General features: G+C 41.7%; 1 protein-coding gene across 2 annotated transcripts; it reads left to right on the forward strand.

The window, feature by feature from the left end:
• Window positions 1-4,724: 4,724 nt before the first annotated feature.
• On the forward strand, window positions 4,725-23,396 carry zbtb38 (zinc finger and BTB domain containing 38). 2 transcript variants are annotated; one of them, XM_041804552.1, is made up of 2 exons: window positions 4,725-5,079; window positions 15,820-23,396. In XM_041804552.1, exon 2 carries the CDS (start codon window positions 15,820-15,822, stop codon window positions 19,390-19,392), a length of 3,573 nt encoding a protein of 1,190 aa, XP_041660486.1. In that variant the 5' UTR covers window positions 4,725-5,079; the 3' UTR covers window positions 19,393-23,396. The 2 variants fall into 2 exon arrangements, with proteins under 2 accessions (XP_041660486.1, XP_041660476.1); XM_041804542.1 differs by lacking the exon at window positions 4,725-5,079 and adding an exon at window positions 9,542-11,647.
• The last annotated feature ends 1,791 nt before the right edge of the window (window positions 23,397-25,187 follow it).

Below are 25,187 nucleotides of genomic sequence, written 5' to 3' on the forward strand. Positions count from 1 at the left end.
CTTCGTTTGAGAAACGCTGCAGATCTATTTTCAGCACCAGCCGCTGCCAAATCACATCAATGCCCGTCTATCAGAAAGCTCCAGAAGAGGAAGTCACAAGCGTAGAATATCCGGTTCTTTCAAAATACAACACAATGCACGGACTCCTGATCGTAAATCATCACTATATTAACATTACGTCTCATCCTGCAGCAAGAGCAAAGGGTCACCGAGAGGTCAGTGGGTCACAGAGCTACAACGGTGCCATTGATGAGGAAAAGTTAACTTTTGGGGATAATTAGCCAAAGAATTTTACATAAAACCACAGATCCTTTAAGCTAACGTTAATTTTTAACTTCCTAATGTACTCATCCAATGGCAGAAGCAATAATATCATGGACTTTTACCAGAAAGGATGATAAATTAAGCCCCAAAAGCAAAACAGTCCACTGTTGACTTACTATTCCTGTGTGAACTCGCAGATCTCCTCTTGCTGATCAGGGCTTCGCACCATGGCACAGCGCTCTAGACTCACTTCCAGTGGGCAAGGTCGCTCGCCTTCAGTCGGACCAAACCCACGGCGCAGTCGTCCTATGTGGAAATTGCGGGTAATGCTCTTTTTACCGCCTATCACTGTTGTGAATGGTAGCAACAGCAATATCTTGCAATCTGTATTCAAACAAATGCTCATGAACAACGCATGTGTGCAAACAGGGTCTTATTTAAACGGTCCTGAATCTGCAGTCCTAAAACTGCCGCTGCGAGCCTGCTGATAAACCCTCCTCACTTTGATACAGCCTCTGAGAACAGCTTGTCCTTTCAGCAGTGACCTTCTGTGGCTTACCCTCCTTGTGGAGGATATCAGTTATTGTCCTCTGGACAAAAGTCAAATCAGCAGTCTTCCTCATGAGTGTGGTTGTGTGAACTGAACCAGAGTGAGAGAATGAAGGCTCAGGAAACCTTTGCAAATAGGACTTTAATATTTTGAGATAGTGGATTTTGATTTTTGTGAGCTATAAGCCGTAATCATCATGTTTAATACAAAAAGGTCTTAAAATATTCTTCTTTGCTTGAAATTAATCTAGAATATGTGGATGTTTAACTTTCTTAAATCAGCAAAACATGAACTTTTACATGATATTCTAATTTTTTGAGATGCACCTGTCTGTGTTCTAATAATGACAGACGAAGTATCCTGCTTTTTTTAAGTATTTCATCTGTTTTAGTTTGAAGAAGGATATGAGCTCTGTGGATTGGGGCCCCCCACATCACTAAAATGCCCCCTGTCAATGGGACTACTTAACACAAATGGCCACTAAATGATCACTTCATTAGGTACACCTGTTCAACCCCTCATTAACACAAATGTCTAATCAGCCAATCACATGGCAGAAACCAGTGCACTTTAACATACATTTGCACTTACATAAAACACCCTTTGCACCCTCCCACTCAGCCCTAACCCTATATTTTCCACATGCACCTCTAGTGGTACTCTTCATTAGTGGAGGGTAGGATGATCCAGGACTACATGGACCTACAGATACAGAACACAAACTGAGAACCATGGAAATCCAGAATGGCTTGGGAACTATGGGCAAGACTTGTAAATAACAACTCCAGTTCTAAAAAAGTTGGGGCACTGTGTAAAATGTAGATAAAAACAGAATGTAATGATGTTCAAATCTCATAAACCCATATTTTATTCACAATAGAAGATAAAACAACATATTAGATGTTGAAACTGAGACATTTTACCATCTCATGAAAAGTAATAGCTCATTTTGTATTTGATGGCAGAAAAGCATCTCAAAACAGTAGGGACGGGGCAACAAAAGGCTGGAAAAGTAAGAGGCACTAATGAAAAACAGCTCAAGGAGGATTTTATGCAACTTAGTAAGTTAATTGGCAACAAGTCAGAGTCAGACTGTGTATAAAAGAGCATTTCAGAGAGGAAGAATCTTTTAGAATTAAAGGTAGACAGAGGTTCACCAATCTGTGAAAAAAAAGTGTCTTAAATTGTGGAACAATTTCAGAAAAATGTCCCTCAGTGTAAAATTGCAACTACTTTGAATATCCCACCATATACAGTGCATAACATTATCAAAAAAAATCAGAGACTCTGGAGAAATCTCTCCATACAAGGGACACGGCAGACCGCAGAATTGGATGCTGATGGTCATTCTTTGCATCATGCAAAGAAGTCATGTGAATAGGATCCAGAAATGCTGCTGTCTTCTCTGGGGCAAAGCTCATTTAAAATGGACTGAGGCAAAATGGAAAAGTGTTCTGCAGTCAGATGAATCCAAATTTTAACTTCTTTTGAGAACCATGGATTCTGTGTCCTGCAGACTAAAGAGGAGAGGGACTGTCTAGCTTGTTATCAATGCACCATTCAAAAGCCTGCATCTCTGATGGTATGGGGTTGCATCTATGGTGTGGACAGCTTACACATCTGGAAAGAAACTATCAATGCTGAAAAGTAGAGAGAGGTTTAAGAGCAGCATGTGCTCTCATCCAGACAATGTCCCTTTCAGGGAAGGTCTTGACCATCTCACTAAAACAATGCTAAACCAAACACCACATCCATCACAACAGCATGGCTTCACAATAGAAGAGTCTGGGTGCTGAACTGGCCTGCCTGCAGTCCAGAACTTTCACCAATAGAAAACATTAAGATCACAATTAAAGGAATTCCAGCAAAGAAGACCAAGGACTGTTGAGCAGCTAAAATTCTACATCAGACAAGAATGGGAAACATTCCTCTCCCAAAACTCTGGCAGCTGGTCTCCTCACTTCCCAGATGTTTACACACCGTTGTTAAAAGAAGAGGTGATGTTACACAATGGTAAACATGGCAAACAAGGGGTCAGAGATAGGACTGAGCCATGGTGAAGATGGTAAGCAGACTTTTAAAGGAAGCATCAGAATGAGAAAGGAAGGGGATTTCAGTGAAGTGTACCTAATAAAGTGAATCAGTGAATGTGTGTTCAAATTGATTTATTCATTGTTGATGTATGGGAGTAAACTACCTCATGGAGTATCAGTGCCCTCCTAATTTCCTGATTAATAATAATGACAAAGAGGCTCACAACTGAAGAAAAAAACAGCAGCACTGATCCCCTCTGATATATCAGGAGGAAGGCTCCATCTTCATTTTTACTTCCTGTTTACATCAGTGAGCCACTCTACCGCCCTCTACTGACTTCTCTTAGTACATCATAGTGTCTCCTTCTGCAGCCAATGTGAGTTTGTTCAGGCTGCCTTCTCACATGCTGCCAACAGAGGGAGCCACATGGCAGTAGACAGCAGATAAAGATGACAGGAAGAGGAGGATCCAGCAGATAACCCCTCAGTAACGGGACTAAAACCAGTGTTGAAACACTGGTATTCACATCCATGCTCTGATAGAAACTGAACTACATATGGAACATGACCAAAGACAGCAGAGCCCGGTGGAGGTACACTCAGCCTGTCTGATTAAATTGATACCTGAGGGCAGAGTTCTTCAAAGGGGGGTCCAGACCCAGCAGGGGGTCACCTGGGGATGATGGAAAACATGGAGTGAGGAGGGGGAGAAAGGAGAAATCAATCAAGATGAAACATTTTGAGACACAAAATTTCTTTCAAAGAATTCTAGATGACAAAATGCTATTTGTAAAAAAAAAAAAAAAAAAGGTAGTTTATATTTTTAATGGTTTCCACTGCAATGTAAATGTAAGATGTTTTACAAGATCAGTGTTAATTTCATCAACTAAAATTCTCACTAAAAATGTTAAACCCAGTTTTTTCCATGATGGAGATGAGACTAGGACAAGCTAAAAACAGATCTTTGGGGATTAAAATTAAAGTGAAACAGGTTTATCAAGGTCTATAGATCACTAGACCAGACTAGACCTAAACTATAAAGGTTAAAATGACTTAAACTGGAACAAAACTATAAAGGTCAAAATGACTTAAACTGGAACAAAACTATAAAGGTCAAAATGACTTAAACTGAAACAAAACTATAAAGGTCAAAATGACTTAAACTGGAAAAAACTATAAAGGTCAAAATGACTTAAACTGGAACAAAACTATAAAGGTCAAAATGACTTAAACTGAAACAAAACTATAAAGGTCAAAATGACTTAAACTGGAATAAAACTATAAAGGTCAAAATGACTTAAACTGGAATAAAACTATAAAGGTCAAAATGACTTAAACTGGAATAAAACTATAAAGGTCAAAATGACTTAAACTGGAACAAAACTATAAAGGTCAAAATGACTTGAACTGGAATAAAACTATAAAGGTCAAAATGACTTGAACTGGAATAAAACTATAAAGGTCAAAATGATTTAAACTGGAATAAAACTATAAAGGTTAAAATGACTTAAATGTGACTTAAACAAATTTGGCATGTCTTTAACCATGAACAGCTATGTGCGACAGCGCTGTCCCTGTTTCTTATCTTTCCTAAATAAAGGCAGTCTGCTGTCTCGTGTTCTAAGACAAAATGAATGTAAAGTTTTCCAGCAGGCCACTCAACCAAAATAAAAAACTCTCCACTTCTGGCTGAGGGACAGATGGGGCAGGACGGCCAGTAGATTTGACTACTTGCTGCTGAGGCCTATTATTAGCCCCTGAACACTGGATACCGCCTTCTCAGCTGGTCTGGGAGGAAAACAGTGGTTACGTAACAATGAAGGATCTGTCTCCGACCCACTTCCTGAATACCACAGCAGCAGCAGCGAGGCCCCAGACTGAAGCAGAGCCAGGCCCCAGACCGAGGCAGAGGCAGGCCCCAGACCTAGGCAGAGCAGAGCCTCGTCCGTCTGATTCAGTTCAGAGTGTTGCCGGTTGTTGTCTGCTGATCCCTTCTCCTCCACCCCTCCTCTTCCTGAGCTCTTAGTGGGTCAGTGATGCAGCCGGAGTGACGCAGCACAGCAGGAAGAGGTAAACTCTGCCAGAACCACCGACCAGACAGCAGAGAGGAGAGAGGATGGTTGAGGGCCTGAAGTAGGCCAGAGGAAGACGGCCCTCTGAACAAACAGCAGAGAGAGACTGATCCAGCAGCAGAGACGAGCCCAGAGAGAGCGTCCACACAGAGACACTGGGGTAGGCAGAAACAAACTACCAGGAAAAAGAGTTTGAATGCTGGGAGTGTGGCGAGGCCTGCTGATCAGTGTAAACTCTGTCAGGCTGTTATGAATGCATCAGAGCGGTCATATTGAGTCTGAAGGATTGACTGATTCTTCCTCTATAATCACTAACACAGAGAGGAGATTTGATCGCAGGCACTGACATGAAACGTAGATATAGTTTAATGTCTGCCTACTATTTATAATGATTATTCTTAGAGCATTACGTAGGCCTGTTCACCATTAAGGATTTACATACTTGACTCTGATTGGTCGGCTCTTGTCTAATGTCAAGGGCCTGTGTCTGAGGCTGCTGCTGTTTTTTTGAGTTGGCATCTTAGTGTCCCTTTGAGTCTATAAGGTTAAGATATTATAAACACAAGTAAGCAGCTGTCAAATGAAGGGATCAGTCCCAACCCCCATCATCCTTCCCACTCAACCCCAACTCTATGTTTGCTCACTTCCTGTCTAGTGGTGTCCTGATTATGGTTAAACGGAGGTTAGGGTGAAGTGCTAGGGCTACATTGACCTTCCAATGGATCTGGAAATTTCAACACTCTTTTATCACAATTAAATGTTGATTCAGTGCATTATGGCCCTTTTGACTGAAAACATTTAAAAAATCCCTACTAGTAGAAATATCCGGTCTTGTCTGTCTCCATAAATGCTGTCATCCATACAGTGCATTAAGAAAGTATTGAGACCCCCTTCACTTTTTTCAGTTTTATGTTGCAGCCTGATACTACAGTTGTAAAATTTCATTTTATTCTTGTTAATCTACACTCAGAACCCCATCATGGCAAAGTGAAAACAGAATTTTAGAAATTTTTGCAAATTTATGAAAAATAAAAAACTGAAAATCACATTGACACAAGTATTCAGACCCTTTGCAAGAACACTTGAAATTTAACTCAGGCTCCTCCCATTTCTCTTGATTTTTGCTGAGATGGTTCTACCCCTTGATTGGAATTCACCTATGGTAAATTAAATGGATTTGACATGATTTGGAAAGGCACACACCTCTCTATGGAAGGCCTCACAGATGACAATATATACCAGAGTAAAAACCAAGCCATGAGGTCAAAGGAACTGCCTGCAGAGCTCAGAGACAGGATTGTTGCAAGGCACAGATCTGGGGAAGGCTACAGAAAAAAAAAATCTGCTTCACTGAATGTTCACAAGAGCACAACAGCTTTTAAAATAATACAATAGAAGAAGTTTGAAACAACCAGGACTCTTCCAAGAGCTGGTCGCCTGACAAACTAAGCAATCAGGGGAGAAGGGTCTCAGTGAGAAAGGTGACCAACAGGTCGTTTCCACTGAGTGGTTCGGTTCAGTTCTGTGCGGCACGGTACGTATTTTTTTGCATTTCCATAGATTGAACGTTGGAAAGGGTCTCAAAAAACTGACTTGTACTGTCCCACTCTTTGGCACCCATCCGTAGGGGTATTGATCTTACCTATCTGTTCCAAAAGGTGGGGCTACACACACAAAATTAGGGGATTGCACTGACGTCACGTCAGCGTGCGACACGACTGCTTGGCTCCAGGCTGCAAAACACGGAAGTCTCCGTGAGGACTTGGCGAAAACGGGAGAAAAACGGACTAATATCTGCTGTGTCCTAGTCTGTGGATACTGATATGTGGCCTCAAATCAAGTTTCCTGACATTTATCTGGACCTGATTTTAAGAACACAAAGCAGAGCCTGAAGGCTCACATCAGCCTGGTCTATCCGTGATGGATGTGAAACTAAATTAATGCGGAAGTTTTGGGTATATGAAGCTTTAGATCAGCTGATTCTCTATATTGTAACTAGTTATTCATCTACTTCTTACTTTAGGAAAACATCTCTCTGTCGCCGTTAAACGTACTTATTATAAACTCTGGGCTGCAGCCTATTTTAAAACAAGATCAATGCACCCAGGATTTGTGACTTGATCTTGTTTAATTTTAACCCTAGTCAAACCTTTAATTTATTTTTAATGTGGCGAATTCTCATGGTACAGCTCTGAACTTTTATATTATGCCATATAAACTGTTACAGACTAGATATATTCGCATATTAACATACCGTTGTGCCTTAAAGGGATACTTCAACATTTTGGCAAATTCGCCCATTGCCATAATTCCTATAGTCTTAGTAATAGGTTCGTTACCTTCAGTTGTCGCTGCAAGCTATTTTTAGATTGGCGCTGCCGAGTTCAGACCCACTCAGTGTAAGCAGGCGGTATTCCAGCTTTCCCTCAAACTCATCAAAGACACAATCCAACAACTCCAAAACGCTCTCGTGGACAAGTTGTGACCTGCACATTCACCACACTATGAAATAATAACATATAATTTTGTAACATTACGACACATGAAGCAAATACACAGAACTATTTCTTGAGCAAACCACTGGGTGGAGTGACACAGTGCAGCAGCCTTGTCTGGAGTGTAGTTCCGGCTTTGCATTTAACTTTAAAACATCTCAGTCTCGTAATGTCCCATGATTATTTCATAGCGTGGTGAATGTACAGGTCATAACCTGTCCACGAGAGCGTTTTGGAGTTGTTGGATTGTGTATTTGATGAGTTTGATGAGGGAAAGCCGGAATACCGTCTGCTTACATTGAGTTGGCACAGCAGGTCCGAACTCGGCAGTGCCGATCTAAAAACAGCTTGCACTGACAACTGAAGGTAACGAGCCTATTACTAAGACTATAGGGATTATGGAAATGGGCGAATTTGCCAAAATGTTGAAGTATCCCTTTAAATGGTTTCTGTACACATATTCCATCAGCTGAGGATCTGTACTGACCGCGGTTAACATAATTAAGATGTAGTTATTTTTTTAAGAAGTATTTTCAGCTGAAATAAAGCTGTTTAATGCTTATTGCCTACCGATTTATGTCACTCCTCCTTTCTATAACTCATACATGAAGCAGTTTAACTACTTTGCCATGGTGAATACAATAAGCAGAGAAGCAGATAGTGCCCACATTTTTAAGTGGGATAGGACCAAAGAGTTTTCACTGGCTCCAGAATTTACTACAGCCAGGATAGCCAGGTAGTAATAATACAAGGAGGTTGTGGACATTTTGGTCAAACATTTCTCTCCCGAGCCTCTCGTAATTGCTGAAACGTTCCGGTTCAACAGACACAACCAAGAAGAGGTTAAATCTGTTACCGTGTGTGGCAGCTTTATGCATGCGAGCTGAACACTGCAAATTTAAGGATGTCTTAAATGATACATTACAAGAAAGGCTTGTGTGTGGCTTAAGAAATGAAGCAGCACGGAAAAAGATTAAACTCCTGAACGAGCAGGTAATATAAGTGTAGCTGGAAATGGCATCAAAAGATGCTGCTCTGCAGCTGCATGCAACAGGCAGAGTGTACAAAGTAAGCAGTGATGAAACGAAAACACAAGGCCCATGTTTTCGGTGTGGTAAACCTGGACACCTTGCAGTCTGCTGGAGCAAACACATAAACTGTCATAACTGTGGTAAAAAGGGACATTTGGAGTGAGCATGCAGAAACAAGAAAGGCACAGATAAAAGTCTCAAACATGCAAAAATAAAAGACATGACAAAGACTAAAAAGAGAAGACATTCACACAATCAAGCAGGGAAATGAGCAAATCAGTGACTCTTCACAGGAGGAGCAGCAGGCAAAAATAAATACCGTGTGAATAATGAATGTGGATGATGGTTCAGACAGCTATTGGGCTAGGCCCCAGTTGGAAGAACATTGTGTGAAAATGCAGATCGACACTTGCCTCAAAATCCTCTTTGGTGTCACACAAGATCTACAAGTATTTGAGACTCCTTCCACTACGCCCTTCAGACACTGTTTTCAAGGGGTATACAGGACATCGGTGCAACTGAAAGGGATGACAGAGGTGACTGTTCAGTACAACGGCCAAACAGCAAGGCTTCCAGTCTACGCCACCAAGGTAGATTACCCTGCCTGACACACCAAACAGAAAACCTCCCATAGACAGCGTTTGGGAAAGGGTAGACCCTTGAAAAAAATCCAAGGGTGATTGGATGAACGTTCTGTCTGTCACATCTTCATGGGCCAATCAGAGCCACAAAAACTGTCATAGGTGTGCGCTGCTACCGAGGAGTAAACTCCATAGAGAACTGCATAACGCAAACCATGTCAGCTGTAGATATGTCAGTACACAATTTCTGTCGTTTTTGAAAGAAAACATCTCTCTGCTGTTCTTTGTTCTTCTTTTAACGAAGAAATGTCCTCAAGTTGTGATAAAACTGGCGCTTTAGCAGCATCCACGCTAAGCTCTTCCGCCATAATTGCACCGGCCTCTTGTCTCTTACGTCACGACTCTGCCGCACCTGACAGCACTGCCCCTCGTCACTGATTGGTCCTGTCAATTTCTAACCGGTCCCAAACAGTTCAGACGGAAACTTTGCAAGATGGATTTGCCAGTGAGAAACAAGGAAACGGGCGTATCCATCTGCTTTGCAAGGTTAAGGTACGAGGATGCCTTTTGTTGTTACTAGCCATGCTTCTGTACCACCATGCTGTTAACCTCCGGTAATAAATGAGTAAACGTACGGTCGGAGTACAACTATTAATTGTAATACAAGTAATCTAACAGGGTTAGGTTATAACAGTTGTTATGACCTGTAGACTGTAGTTGTCACCTAATCATAATGCTTTGTTATTTTTCATGGCAGTTTGTGGATCAATGCCGGCTATTAGAGGGTATTTCCTGATGCTGGTCTTCTCACAGGCTCGGAAAATCACTGCTCTAAAAGGTTTTTTTCTCTGATTGGTGGAATGAAGTGAAAATGTAAAATCTGCACAAATGTTTGATTTTGGGCATTACACTCTGCTAGTTAAGATTAACCTTATGTTGCAATGATGTTTTTTAAAACACAACGTAGACCATGACCTACACAGTCAGTGCTTCAGGTCACGTATCTCAAAGTCTCATGCAGTAAAGAATCTAAAATTATTTAAGTAAGCAAGTTTAAGGAGTACTGCAGTTTTTGGATGTTTTAAACATTGTGATTTTTCTGTATATTTACAGGAATTTAACTTAGTAGGAGCTCTAGTTTACCAAACAGACATTCTGAGTCAAGGACGCTGTCGATGCTGTTACCCATTGCTCTGATCATCTCTCTCCTTTGTTAACTTTGTTAACACCGGTTGATTTGCTCTAAGATTTCAGATTCAACTTCCTGATAAACATGCTAACTGCTCTCCTGGTTAATGTCATCATCTCAGAGGGAGTAGTTCTTGATTTAAGCTCCAAAAATAGAAGCCTGAGCCCGTGGTTGAATTGTGTATTCATGAAACCACCATAATGTGATGTTCTCAGCCCTGAAAAGGGAACAGAACAACACAGCAAAGACTCAGGGTTCATCGGGTTCATTTAAAGAGACAACGCAGAAGCAGTCGTGAACAGCCCGTTTCCTCCTCCAGGGCAAACAGGGAGCGTGCATAATCATCACGATCACACAGCACCTGCTGCTTTGTCTCTAAAGTGAACAGAACGTGAAATTAAATGGCTTTAAAACAGGAGGACAGCAGCGATGCAGTCACATGACTTCACTGCGTTGTGTAAATAAAGAGCGGCGTGCGTCCTCAGAGTGAGACAGAGTGCGATGGTGTGTTCAGCTTCCTCCCCTCCCCCTGCAGTCTGCAGTGCTGACGCATCTGCTGCTTCTGCATCAATCAGCAGCCTGCTTAGAGGAGCACACAGAGCTCCTCTTCTCCCCGCAGCCTTGCATGCAGTCAGTACGGGTGCTGCAGCAATGTGGAAAAGCATGGATGAAAATTTGTCTGCTGCCATCTTCTCTGCAGCTCTGTGTTACCTAACCACGTCCACAGTGACGGCGTGAGCACCAAGATGAGCTCTGCCGTTATCTATCACTGCACAGACAGAGCCCTTGTGCACAAGCATCACAAACAGACTGTGCAGCTTTAAGCATTCAAGGCACTGTTGTTTGACTCAGATCATTTTGTCCTTGTGGTCAGCGTGGATGCTTCAGGATGGAGCTGATGTGGAGACAGGGATGTTGAACAAAATCTGTATCCCTCGCTCTATGCTGTTACCAGTGCTGCAGCTGAGCGTTTCCTCCGGCTGCAGAGCTACGGTGTGATGTAGCACCCAGTGTCTCGCTGCCATGCTTCATAAAAGTTGCTGTATCCTCCTGAGTGCCTCTAGAGCTAATGCTAGCACAAAGGCAAAGCTATGCTTGGGTTTGGCTCCACGCTGCAGAGACGGTGACTTCTTCCTATAGGGGCAGCAGTCATAGGAGGGCAGGGCAGATCTCGCCCAGGACCGGGCTGCATGGAGAGAGGCGAAGGACGTTGGAGCCGGAGTCGTCTGCTCACACAGAGAGGGAGGGAGAGGAAGAGAGACGTCAGAAAGAGCTCTACTCTTCAGCCTCCATCGCAGAGAAACCGTACTTTCACCCCGCTCTCACCAAACTGTTTTCATGTTTCGCTGACCAAACGGAGAGCTTTAGTCAAAGGGACGCTGCGTAACTCGGCTCCCCGTCGGCCCTGCATCTCTTTCTCTGATTCACTAAGGTATGTTATGTGTCATAGGGCTGTATGCTGCATGTTTATCTCTTTTATAACCTGTTAGTTGAGCGGAAGTACATCTTGTAAGACTGCATGAAGTGACTTTGGCTTTGACATTTCGCTCTCAGTTTGACAGCAGTCTGTTTGTTCTTCATGGTTTGTGGTTTGCTGTGGGGATTTTTATTTGACACGTTGAGATGTTTAAAAAGAGCTTTGAAGGTATAGAAAGGCTGGGTGTGGCAAAAATCATACTGATGATAAAGTCTTCATTTCCGCTCAGCATGTGGTGGCGCTGAACCACAACGGGCCTTAAACGATCTTAAAAATTAAAGTACTAAAATTAAAAATCAGCTTAAATACGAAAGAGTTTCAGTTTACAGAAAGAACCGAGAAATGAGAGTAAAAGCAGAAGCTTTATCTGAGTACAGAGACCTCTAAGTAGCATTTCTGCTGCAGAAAAAGATTCTCACAAAGTCTACAAACAGTCACAGAGTCAACATAGTCTGAGAGTCTGACATGAACAGAGTGTAGTGTAGTGGAGGTGGCACTAAAATGAGTGGAGGTGATGGTGAACCTCAGCCACTCTGCTGTGTGCTGCAGGATTCTTTTTGCAGAGAGGGAACTGAATACCCGGACAGCTAATACAGTCACTCGCCGTCCGACTGAATCCCAATAAGTGCTGCGCCATAGCATGTTGCCATGACAACGGAGGCCTGTCTGAGAAGGCAGGAGGCTGGTTGTTTTCAGTGGTTAGAGGGACATAAGACAGTGGCAGCCATATTGTTTTTGTTGCATAAATGGAATACTGAAAATAAATCGCATTACTAATTAACTACCAAAACAAGTCTAAGTAAAATAAATCTATAGCTTTTTTATTATTGAATAAATTCATATACAAAGACAGCATCAGCTGAAAGCCAAAGCCAATTAAATTATGCACATTTTTAATGTTTTTTCTTTAATTCAATTTACTTTAAGGTTTACTGTAAAGTTGTCAGAGATTTATTTAAATATTACTCAGACACCGAACTAATGTTGTAAAAACGGAAGTGATAAAACTGCAGTTCCTCTCACTTCCACTAGAGGGTGGGGACGAGACACAGCCTTCATTTATGAGGCAAAGATAAAATGTTTAATCAAATTTAAAGGATGACATCATCTTCAAAGGCAGAGGATGGAATGTTTTGTAAGCTTAAAGGATGAAATCATCATCAAAGGTGCATGATGGAATGTTTTACAAAACTTTAAAGAATGACATCATCTTCAAAGGCAGAGGATGGAATGTTTTATAAGCTTTAAAGAATGAAATCATCTTCAAAGGCAGAGGATGGAATGTTTTATAAGCTTTAAGGATGAAATCATCATCAAAGGTGGATAATGGAATGTTTTATAAGCTTTAAAGAATTAAATTGTCTTCAAAGGCGGAGGATAAAGTTTTTTTATAAGCTTTAAAGGATGACATCAATTTGAAGGCAAAGAACAGAATGTTAGTGAAGCTGGGGATGTTGGGGGCTCTTCCTCTCCAATTTTGCCAAATAATAGGCTATAGTCAGGTCTAACAACAGAAGTTGTTGGGTCCCTGACAGACCTGTAAGAGGGGCCCTCCTTAATGGTGTAAATAGGGAGGGCCATTCTCTTAAGCTTTTGGAGCTAAGAAGTTTGTAAAGAGTAAATGTTGGAGTTTAATGCTGTAGCCATGACTTTCCACTCCTTTCTTTTGTTTGTCCATGTCCTTGCACGGCTTTATCTCTTACATCACTGAAATAGCAGTGACATACAGTGTGTACATCCATGATGTTAGTATTACTGTATAAAGGAATAGATCAATTAGGCTGATACCACATTAAGAAAAGGTTAGGTGGTTAATATGAAACAGATAATAAAAAAAGATCTGTTTTGTTGCTATGGTGGATATTAAGGTCTTACAATCAAATTTAGCCATCTACCTATCTAATGCTCCATCTCATCTTTTATTCACTCTGGGCCGTTTATTTACATATAACAAACTTGTCCTAATCAGTTAAAGTAATCCCGGAAATGTTCTTTTAAATAAGATGTAAGACGACTATAGGTTCACTTACACTAGTTAGTCCTAGCTGTGCCGAAGCACTTCTGACCCCAAAGTCCGGTTTGTTTGACTAGAATGGGTATCCATACACTTCCTTTGCCCTTGTAAGGACCAAAGAGGTGTTCTTCAGCACTGTACGAATGCTTATGGTCTTATGGGTGAGTTACGTGGATGTGACACATAATTGAACAAACCATTCCTCTAGACAGACATTTAAATGACTAAAAATCAGCCACAGAGTCAGTAAAGTTAATGTAATGTCTCTGTTGTGCTGACCCCACCTGACTGCACTTCTGGAGTTGTATCAGGGCATGATGACATGTCTGTACTCAGGCCCCATTGGGCTTGGATCAATGTGAGTTTAGGTCAGCTGGAGAGTGTGGACGGGGGTCTATGCCTAAGGTCTGTTTGGGGCAACTGGCCCTAGTGTGAGTGCACCATTCATCATTAGGCCCATTGGAGCAGGGTGCCCCAGGCTTCCCTTGGCCTAACCCTAAGCCTGTCTTCCCTTGGCCTAAGCCTTAACCTATCCTGGGCTTCCCTTGGTGTAACCTTAAGCCTGTCATCCCTTGGCCTAACCCAGGCTTCCCTTGGCCTAATCCTGCCCCTTACTCAGGCTTGTCTTGGCCTAACCCTTGACCTAAATCAAGCTTCCCTTGGCCTAACCCTAACCCAGGCGCACCTTAGCCTAACCCTTAACCTAAATCAAGCTTCCCTTTACCTAATCCTACCCCTAACCCAGGCTTTTCTTACCCTAACCCACCTGTAGATTTCTAAACTCAGCTCTAAATGCTTTATTTCTGCATTAGCTCAGGTTGTTTTGAATTATCTGTCAGTGATGCAGAAACTCTTCTAAATGGTATTACTGTTTTTGCTTACATAATGAATGATTAGAAGACCTAGCAATGACTCTTTAGTCATCAAATTTCAGACTTCATAGATGAACATATTATTGATGAATAAAGTATTTATAGCTGTGTTCAGACGTGACAAAATAATTACTAATGCTTCACATGATTTGTGTACATACCGGTGCTTTAGTAATGCTTCACAGTTTGCCTAAAGTGTTACTTTTCAAAGTTTGAGTCCAGAAGAGACAAAACATTTTTGTTTTCTTTTCTTTTCTGGGGAAAAGGTTCATAGCTGAGCTGGAGGGACTTCAGGATGCAAAATCCTGATTAAGTTCATCAAAGTTTATATTTAGAACATATTATGAAGACCACAGTCCACCTTAAACTGGATATTTTGGATTTTTCTTTGGAACAGGACAGATATCATGATGACTATAGTCACAGCTGTTGACTTGACTACTAGGACATTACTGCCATCTAGTGTTAAAACAGTGAAAGGAGAAGGAAAGAGTCATAATTCAGGCTACAGCATCAACTACAAATGCCACCTTCATTTAGACATTAGACGGATTTTGCTTCCTGTTTACATGTAATTAGGAGTTTGTTAGTTTAGGGGTGAATGGGCATGTGTGCATTGTCAGGATTTTTGGGTAAAAATCATTTCAAAGTTGAATGTGGTTTTTATACAAATTTGAAGATGGACCTGATTTGTTTTCTGTCTGAAATCCCACAGTCCAAACTTGCTGAATATGTTACCTTTTCCGCACGTAAAGCTTATTATTAAGTGGATTTTACACAGCCTGGCACAAGGTCATATTCATAGAAAATCCGACAAACAGGTCAATAGGGAAAAAGTGGAATATTTGATCATTTAGGGACTTCCTTTTTTCTTGATGTGGGACTAAGAATATATAGGATATATTCTGGAAGGAATAGTTGTTACTATATCAGAGTTTCGGCTTTATTTTCAAAGTGGACATTAGACAGAGTTACTGCTGAAACTAGACTGTTCACAGAAATGAAAGGATATAATCTGATTTTCTTAAAAATGATGTACAGGGCCTTCCTAAAATCAGATATATTCTCTAACTGGTAATAAGCCAGACCAAGTGTCTGCAGTGATTTTGCTTGTTAATATTTATAGAATGAGTCAACAGGTCAAATATTCTTCATTATAAAACATGAAATGGGTTTCTTAACAGCCCTTATCATGAGTCAGAGCCTCCATCTGATGTGTCTTTTTCTCTTCTACATTTCAGATGACCGTGGCGTCCCCATGCACTCACAACCTGATGGATAGTGCCCACCCTCAAACAGTGCTCAGCAAACTCAACGAGCAACGCTCACAGGGCCTCTTCTGTGATGTCACCATCGTGGTGGAGGACGTGAAGTTTCGGGCTCATAAGAACATCCTGGCAGCGTGCAGTGGCTACTTCAAGAACGCTCTGACGTCTCAGGACACGTGGAGCTCCAGCCAAGTGTTGGAGCTGATGGACCTGAAGTCAGAGGTGTTCGCCACCATCCTCAACTTTATCTACTGCTCCAAGGTGAACCCAGCAGGGGCGGAGGACACGCAGGTCCTCGTGGCAGCTGGAAAAAGGCTGGGAATTCCTTTTTTAGAGAAACTGGATGAATGTGTTCGATCCACAGATTACAACGCCGCCACAGCGGCAAAGAAAACCAAGAAGGAAGCTCCCAGGCTGGAGGAGATGGACGGTACCACGGGGCCACGCATCACTAACGCCTTCTCCATCAATGAAGTTTGTCCTGGGAACAATCTGTTCACCCCGCTGACTCAAACCAACGGGGAGAGGACGTCACCAGAGGTGGGGCAGCTCCCATCAGGCTGTTCTTTGATTTCATGCCACAGCGGGAACAATGAGACAACACAAGCCCTCTCTGAGCACTCATACGCCGTCAGCAAATCTACTGAAACCAAGGAGAACAATCAGTGGGACAGCAAGGTCTGTAAACCAGCAATGTCACAGCCCAAGCAGCTAGCATACAGGAACACAGGCCCGCTCAAAAAACGCCACCGGCTGCGAGGCATGCTAGGTCGAAGTCTCCTCCCAGCACCAGCTGAACCACACACAGATCAACCAAAGAGTCCCACATCAGCTGATGGGCTCTCCTCTGCATCTGCTGCAACACCACCTCCTCTTTTCTCAGAGTCTCAAAGTCCAACACACGCAGAGCTACATAAAAACACTGACGACACTCAGATGGAGCTGGGCCCACCCCCTCTGTCCCCTCACCCGGACGAGAGCATCTCGATCTATGGATGTGAGCACTGTCCAGAGATATTCACCAACAAAGCTCTGCTCACCATCCACTCAGAGGTGCACCAAAAGCGTTTCATGACACATTTGTTTTGTAAGTTTTGTCACAGGAAATTCATCCACCTTAAACGCCTGCGTAATCACGAGCAGGTCTGTCCCAAAGCTGCAAAAGGACCGCCCAACTTAACCGCAACTGACACGCCTACCAAAGAGACGGCGCTCCCTTCAGGAGACATGCCAAACATAGAGAGCGTTATGACCCAGCAGCCCTCTGCCCACCCCTCCAGCCCTATCACCCAGTCAGAACCCCTTCCACTGGCCCAATCAGAGCCTCTCCCACAGGATCAATCAGAGCCCCCGCAGGACGAGAAGGTAGTAAGACCAGGTGGTGGTCAAAGGAGATACCACTGCAGTGTGTGTAAACGGGTCTACGTCACTCTCTCCAGCCTGAAGCGCCATGAGAACGTCCATTCATGGCAGAGGGCATATCCCTGCCATTACTGTAATAAGGTGTTTGCCTTGGCAGAGTACCGCACCAAGCATGAGATCTGGCACACTGGAGAACGCCGCTACCAGTGCATCTTCTGCCTGGAGACTTTCATGACGTACTATATCCTCAAGAACCACCAGAAGTCTTTTCATGGCATCGATCCCAGTCTTGCTGTCAGGAAGAAATCAGCCAACGGAGGGCTAAAGGCGAGCGTTTATCCAATCAAACTCTACAGGCTTTTGCCCATGAAGTTTAGAAAGAGACAATACAAAACATACAGTCATACGTACTCTGAGAGTGGGGAGAAAGAGGAGCAGGCCCCACTGGAAAGCAGCTCCCTTATTCCTCCATTTGAAGCAAGTGGCCTCCCTGATTCTGTTTCATTACCCCCAACATTCATGGCAACCACAAAGATGGTGGCCCCAGTCATGCCTCGCATCAGCTTTGACAAGCCATGTGACCAAGGTGTAGAGCTAAGTGGGAACAGAGAGTTGGAGATTCAAAAAGTCGCTAGAAATGAGGCTGAGAGTCAAGAGGCAGTGTTTATGAATACTGACGGCACCTTCTCTGTGCAGGCTGACACAGCACCTCCTTCAGTGGCATACCCCAACGATCCAGAGGGTTTGGGTCATCGTGTGCCATTCTTAAACTCTTTGAACACAGTTAAAAAGTTAGGAGAGCTGTCGGCATCTGCTAAAAGAGTGGAGGACATGACCAAGGAGATCCTTCAGTCCAGCACTGAGAGCCTGCTGCGTGACAAACAAGTGGGGGCCAAGATAGAAACATATATCGCCAAACCGGTCTGCCCCGGTCCATCCGTGGATGGTTCCACCATGCCACTCTGTCAAATCACAGTGAGGATCGGCAATGAAGCCATCATTCGGCGCCGAATCAAAGGATCAAAGCTCTTCCCGCGAAAGAAGAGGAGAATCAGGGAGGAGAATGAAGAAGGGAGGCCAAGTCAGTGTCCTGAAATACGGGAGAACTCAGAGAGCCCCCGACTGCGCCACAGACCTGAAGTCACCGCTGCAAAACAAGAGATGTACGACGAGCCCAATGACCTGGACAAAGCCGACATGCTCTGGCGTCCCTATTATTCCTACAAGGCCAAAAAGAAGAGGAAGAAGCTTAGATTGAAGCAGAGGAAAGCTTTGTTTTACTCTGAAGCATCACTGGACAGGAGCGCCACATCCGTGGATAGAAGTGCCACATCCGTGGACAGGAGCACCCTGAGCGATGCCACAGAAGTGAAACGTAGGAACTCCAGCCCCAGAGCTGTCTACAACTGTGACATCTGTGACAGCTCTTTCATCACAGAGACTGGCCTCAGGGCCCATGTCATTGGCTCCCATCCATGTTTCTGCAGGACCTGTGGTAAACAAGGGCCCCCCGGTGAAGCCCCTGCTGGTGGTGATTACGTCTGCAACAGCTGTATGGAAAATGGCTCCTGCTTCGACAACTCACCCCGGAGCCCAAATCCAGAAAAAAAGTATCGCTGTGCTTTCTGTCCTCAGCGCTTCCTGTACCTCGCCACCAAGAGGAGCCATGAAAGGAAACACCAGGAGACGAACGAGGAGGGATATCATTCAGACAACCCGACAGCATCTTCTAAGTACAGCAAAGAGGACACCATCAAAACTGAGGACGGAGACAATCCAGGAAGCGCTGTCATCAAATCTGAACGAGTAGAGGATGGACATTTTTCCCTAGACAAATTTAAGACTAAGAAGGAGGACACAGATGACTTTATGTCTTTGTATGCTTACCATGACATGCCATACTCCAACTATAAGAGCACTCTATCAGCCAACACTGAGCCTGTGTTTTCCCTGACATCTTCCAAAGTCAAACATAAAATACAGAAAAAGAAGATGCATTCAGCGCAGCTCATCTCTAAAAAGCAGGCCTATGACAGAGAGAGCAGCAGGGATGGGCTTAGAAAAAACATCCAGAACGAAAAGTCTGGTAAACTCTTTAGAACCAACGACTCTGAAGGTAAAACTGCCCACATTTCAATACACAAGCCCCAGAAATGGGCTTACAAAGAGGAGCCATTTTTCTAAAAGCTCTTTGTGGCCAACAATACAGTGAATCAAAGTTGAATTATGGTCAATACTTTGGTGAGGAAATCAAAGGGTTGTGATACCCTATTTGGAGCAATGTGTTACATTATGAAAAGGTTCTTTCTGCTGTGCATGAACATCCATTTTAGGCATTCAGATACCAAGTAGAAATCCTAAACGTCAGTTGTGGACACAACATAATGTGAGAAAATGTTCTCCCTGATTCTCTTTCCTCATCTCTCACTTGATGTGAGATATCAAGATAGTTTGATATTTTTTACAATGTTACTTAGCAGATGCTTTTATCCAAAGAAACTTACATCTGGGACAGGTGTTCCCGGTGTTAAGAAACTTGCCCAAGGTCCCAAACTGGGCACTAGTGCTCTGACTGGGATTTAAAACCCTAATACCACATATCATACCATATCACAGTCAGAAATGTTAACCGCTGAGCTATCCAGCCCATATGTCCCAGACTGCAGACAGAGGCGTTTCTTACATTAGAACACATCATATACCATTAATCTTTCCCTTATGGTGACTGTCCTTTGTCAGCAAATTTTGGAAAAGTTGACGGAACTGGAGAGAAGTGAGGCTTTCCAACATAGCCTAGCCTATTATTTATCAAAAATGGTGGGAAAAAGCCCCCAACATCCCTAGCTTCACTGACATTCTGTCCTCTGCCTTTAATGATGTCATCCTTTAAAGCCTTTAATTTTTAGAAAGATGATGTCATTAAAGCAAGCGTTCCATGCTTGCCTTTTGCATTCAGGCCAGTCTAGTCCCTTAGGTCGTTTCCACCAAACGACTCAGTTCAGTTTGGTACGGCAAGGTACGCGTTTTTTTTTTTTTCGCATTTCCGTAGAGTTAAAGTTTGGAAGGGTCCAAAAAACAACCCGTACCATCCCACTTTTTGGCACCCTTCTGTAGGGGTACCAATCTTACCTATCCGTACCAAAAAGGTGGAGCTACACACACAACAATAGGGGATTGCACTGACATCACGTCAGCGCGACAACACCACTAGGCTCTGAACTGCGAAACATGGAAGTCTCTGTGAGGGGTCGGCAAAAAGGGGGAAAAACAGACTAATATCCGCTTAAATCTGGGATATTTGGACTCAGCAGAGATCCACACTATGTCCTAGTCTGACTTAATCTAATTTGATTTTAACCCCAGTGAAACCTGTAGTTTATTTTTAATGTGACAATTTCTCACAGTATAGCTCTAAACTTTTATATTATGTTGAAACTGTTAGGGATTAGATATATTCTCATATTAACGCACGGTTAAGACTAAAAATGTTTTTGTACACATATTCCATCAGCTGAGGATCTGTACTGACGGTTAACATAATTAAGATGTAGTTTATTTTTTTGAAAAGCACTTTAGCTGAAATAAAGCTGTTTACTGCTTATTCTGTACTGATTTCTGTCACTCATCCTTTCTACAACTCCGTGGTTGGACCAGCAGACTCGCGCTGCATGTGACTTCACATTCATAGGCTTTACAGCCCGTCCACCATGTGAGGGTCTGTGGAAACGCAAACTATTTCCGTGTTTAGCGTACCGTACCATACCAAACTAACTAAGTCAAACCAGACCACCTGGTGGAAATGCGGCTTTAGGAGCCATTCCAATCTTATCAGTACCCCACGAGATTTATTAGCTTAATAGTGTATCAGTCCTTTTAAAGCATATTTATGACAACATGATGGAGAAAAGCTGTTTAAGAGGCACTGCTAGCCTGTTGGCTAGTTGGCCCCTACTCAGCTTTAACACTATAATCCTGCAGTGCCTCTTTAAAAGGGATATTTCAAGATTTTTGAAGTTGGGTCATATGAGGTGCTTGGCCATAGTAGTGGCATTAGCCTCCAGTGATTTCCGTGTAATTTGATCTTGTTGTTATTACGAGCTTGGAGAGAGCTGGCGCATAGCGGATGTAGATGGGAACGTTTTGTCCGTGTAAATTAACGAGTTTTACGAAAAAATGGGCCAAGACAATATGTCGGCTCGCTTGCGCGCTGTGTTGAAAACGTACACAGCACTTCATTTCTCCCAAAAAACCCCTCTGTGTCAGGCACTAATTTATGATGCAGCTTTCGCCATTTTGTCTCCTTTTGCCTCCGCTCACTCTCTCCGAGCTCATAATAACAACAGGATCAAATTATATGGAAATCACTGGAGGCTAAAGCCACTACTATAGCCAAGCACCTCATACGACCCCACTTCAAAAATCCTGAAATATCCCTTTAACAGCTTTTCTCCCTTGTTTTGTCATTAACATGCATTCTAATAAACAGCACAGCATAGACACATAAACAGTGTCTGGCACTGATTAGATTGAAATGACAACTCATTCAAAACGCCAAGACACTGGCGAGGTTTGATAAGCATAAATAAACCATGACAAGCAGAGATGATGTATAACCTGTTGTTTGCATTACAGGTGACAAAGTGAGTTCTGATATCAGGCTGTGACTGGTGGCATATTTATGGTGCCATTATAAATAGGGATATCCCCATCAGCATTTTTGGCATGCTTTTTAGTTTTTAATATTGAGTACCTACTGATTCAGAGTTCCAATCCAATACTTATATTTGCCTAGATTTGTTTCAGTGGTTTTTGTTTACAAGATTAACTAAAGAATAACTCCTGGATGTCTCAAACTTATTCCATTAAACTTAATACAGCCAACATAAACCATTTAAAATAAATCTTCTCCTCAGAATGGTGTAATAGCTAGTGTTTGAATTAAACCAGACAAGAATCAAAAATCAAAAAGTGGTCAAAACAGCTGATAGACCTGAGAAGTAAAAAAAAAAAAGAAAAAACAAAGTGAGTTCCCCTTAAAGTGGCGTAAAAACCTTCAATAGTCACAATAAGAAATAAATTAATTTCAAATAACTGCTGCTTTTCTATTTTACTCACATATTCACAATCTACCGCAAATTATAATGTTTACAACAGCTAACGTAAATGATCAGCTTGGCTGATCGGTCAAACTGCCGATCTCTCATCAATTAAAAATGCTTCTATCAGGTCCGATCTAATACACATGATCAGGATCAGGACACCCCTGGCTCTAAAGTGCTGTTACCATGGTATCCAAAGGCCCAAAATGGATGTTAATGTCAAGCGTAAACAGGGTCAGAGATTGGACCAATCAGAGAAGGCTGTATAAACACAGCCACCTTCTTTGATATAACAGGCTGTACTTTTGTCTAATGTCTATGCATATGTCCCAGTCCTACGATGAATCCATCCATGCCGTGGTGCTTACTTTCTTTTTGAAATAGAGTCTTTGAAGGAAAGCTCTCTATTTACTTAACAGTAAACCAACGCTGTTATAAAGTAGTGACACCATTCTGCTGTGTGCTGTGAGTGATCCCAGAATGCTTTGCTATAGTCGCACAGCACAAAGCAGAGAGGCTTTTTAAAGACTTTTACTTTTTAAAAGCTCTACAACATCTACAATATTCACCTATGGGATGACAGCAGTGGCTTACTGGTTAGTAAATACACCTGATAAAGAGCTTTTTTTTTTTTTCATCATTTGTTTCATTCAGACTCATCAGGTCAAAATAACAGATAAGCACGTTGGCGGAGCTGACCATGGCATGGACAGATTCAGAGGGGCTGCAGCATCAGTGACTGTAACCTCACACAGTGACACCTGTTGGAAATGTTTTCCTCTTCTTCCAGAATGGGAGAAGATCTGAGAGCTACCTACTTCCACGACATCTTCACTTTTAATCAAAATACGACAAGATGAACAACAGTCATATTTCTGAATTTGGTTTTGTGGTAACGGGCGGTGTTGACTTGCACTTTATAGTAAGAACTATGCTTCTCTGCTGGTTAAAGACTTTGATAACTCCAGTTTAATTCTTAGCACTGTTGATACTAGTCTAATTTCTTATTGACATGTGGCACCGTTGAGATTTAGCCTACTTCTTTTTAATTTGTTTTTGTCTCAGACATGTCAAACTATTTAAATAAATGTTGAAAATCTAAAAAGCGACTTTCTTTGGTTTGTGGTTCTCTACTGGTTGGACATCAGGGCTCATCACCCCCTCCTTCTGATAAATCACGAACTGAACTTTTAATATTTTTGGAATTTATTATATTCATATAAAAATTTAGACATTTATATGTAAAATTAAAAATCAAATTATAGTATTAAAAGTAATTACTGTACACTGGTCCTCATTTATCAAACATGCGTATAGTAGAAATTTGGGTTAACAGTCATCTCCATGTAAAACCTGTATTTATCAATCTCGACGTGAGCGACCAGGTCAGTGTACTTCCTGGCAGATCCATTTCCTGGTTGAAACAACTCGAAAATTGGGATAAACTCTTGTTATTCTGATTTTTTCGTTTTTGACCAAATATGGAAAAAATGGAAAAACTAACCATTTTTAAAAAATTTTCTGTTTTTGACCAAAAATGGAAAAAACGGAAAACAAGCCGTTTTCCGTATTTTCATTTTGGTCGCAAAAATGGAAAAACAAATAATATTTTAACAAGCAAGAGCCATCCATTGCATTTAACAGTATTAAAATATGCCAGAATGCTCTACATACAATGTAAAAAAATAATGTAAATTGTGAATGTACTGGCAAAACACAAAAGATGGTTCTTTGACATAGAGGCTTTAATTTTGAAATGTTCCCCTTTCCCAATGGTCACATAATTTCCTTTTCCTCAAGTATCTCATTAAATGAAAATAAAATAACGGAATTGAAAAAAAAAAAATTTGGGCCCTTTTCTAAAATGTTTTGTGTTTTTCTGTTTTTGCAATCAAAAAAGAAAAACAGAAAAACAGCTCATTTTCTGTTTTTTCGATTTTTGGTCAAAAACGAAAAATGGCTTGTTTTTTATTTTTTTCATTTTTGTTCAAAAATGAAAAACAGAATAACAAGAGTTTCTCCCAATTTTTGAGTCTGGTTTTTACCAGGAAATGGATCAGCCAGAAAATACACTGACCCATAACTGGACACGCCAGATGGATGTGTGTCACACATCCATCTGGAAAACCTTCCATAGATGGTGTTTGGGAAAGGGCAAATCCTTTGAAAAAAACTTGGACCATGATTGGCTGAATGTTCTTGCACATCTTTACAGGCCAATCAGAGCAACAAAACATGGGATGTAGCTGCTCAGTGATGTGCAAGTTCACAATTATACTGAACTAGTTCAAAGCTCAGTTCACGACGTAAATTGATCTAGTTCAAGTTCATTTCCCATTTTCTTTTGTTTTCTGGCTGCAATATGCTAGTCTTATACAGTAGTCTAGATCTACAATCTACTCTATATCTACTTGATTAATCAACAGAAGAATTCAATAAAAACAAACATATAATCCTTGATAAATATCTCACTAAGTTTGCCTCTGCATTTCGCTGACTTTTAATGCCCAAAGGCAAAGAAGTACCTTGAATACTAAAATAATTAAACAATCTCCTTTATAGCGGACATAATGCCTTAGAAATATCAAACTTTCTTTTTATATTTTTTAAATTAAAAAAAATGCAGTCTGAAGCTTTAGCAAAACCTCTCTGAAATTCTATACTTCACATTCAAGCGCACATTACATAACACAAATTATTACCAATTAGTTCAACTTTGTCTTTTCATAACAGAACAAACCCACAACTCTTAAAATTAAGTGGTAGTCTGTAGTATATCTAAAGATACATAACATTTTCAAATTACTCATAATAAATTTAAGCTGCCATCTCTCAAGATTTTGAGAACATTTAATTTAATTTACAGCATTCTAAAAAATA

This window comes from Cheilinus undulatus, linkage group 2 (genome assembly GCF_018320785.1).
Source record: "Cheilinus undulatus linkage group 2, ASM1832078v1, whole genome shotgun sequence".
Taxonomy (NCBI): Eukaryota; Metazoa; Chordata; class Actinopteri; order Labriformes; family Labridae; genus Cheilinus; species Cheilinus undulatus.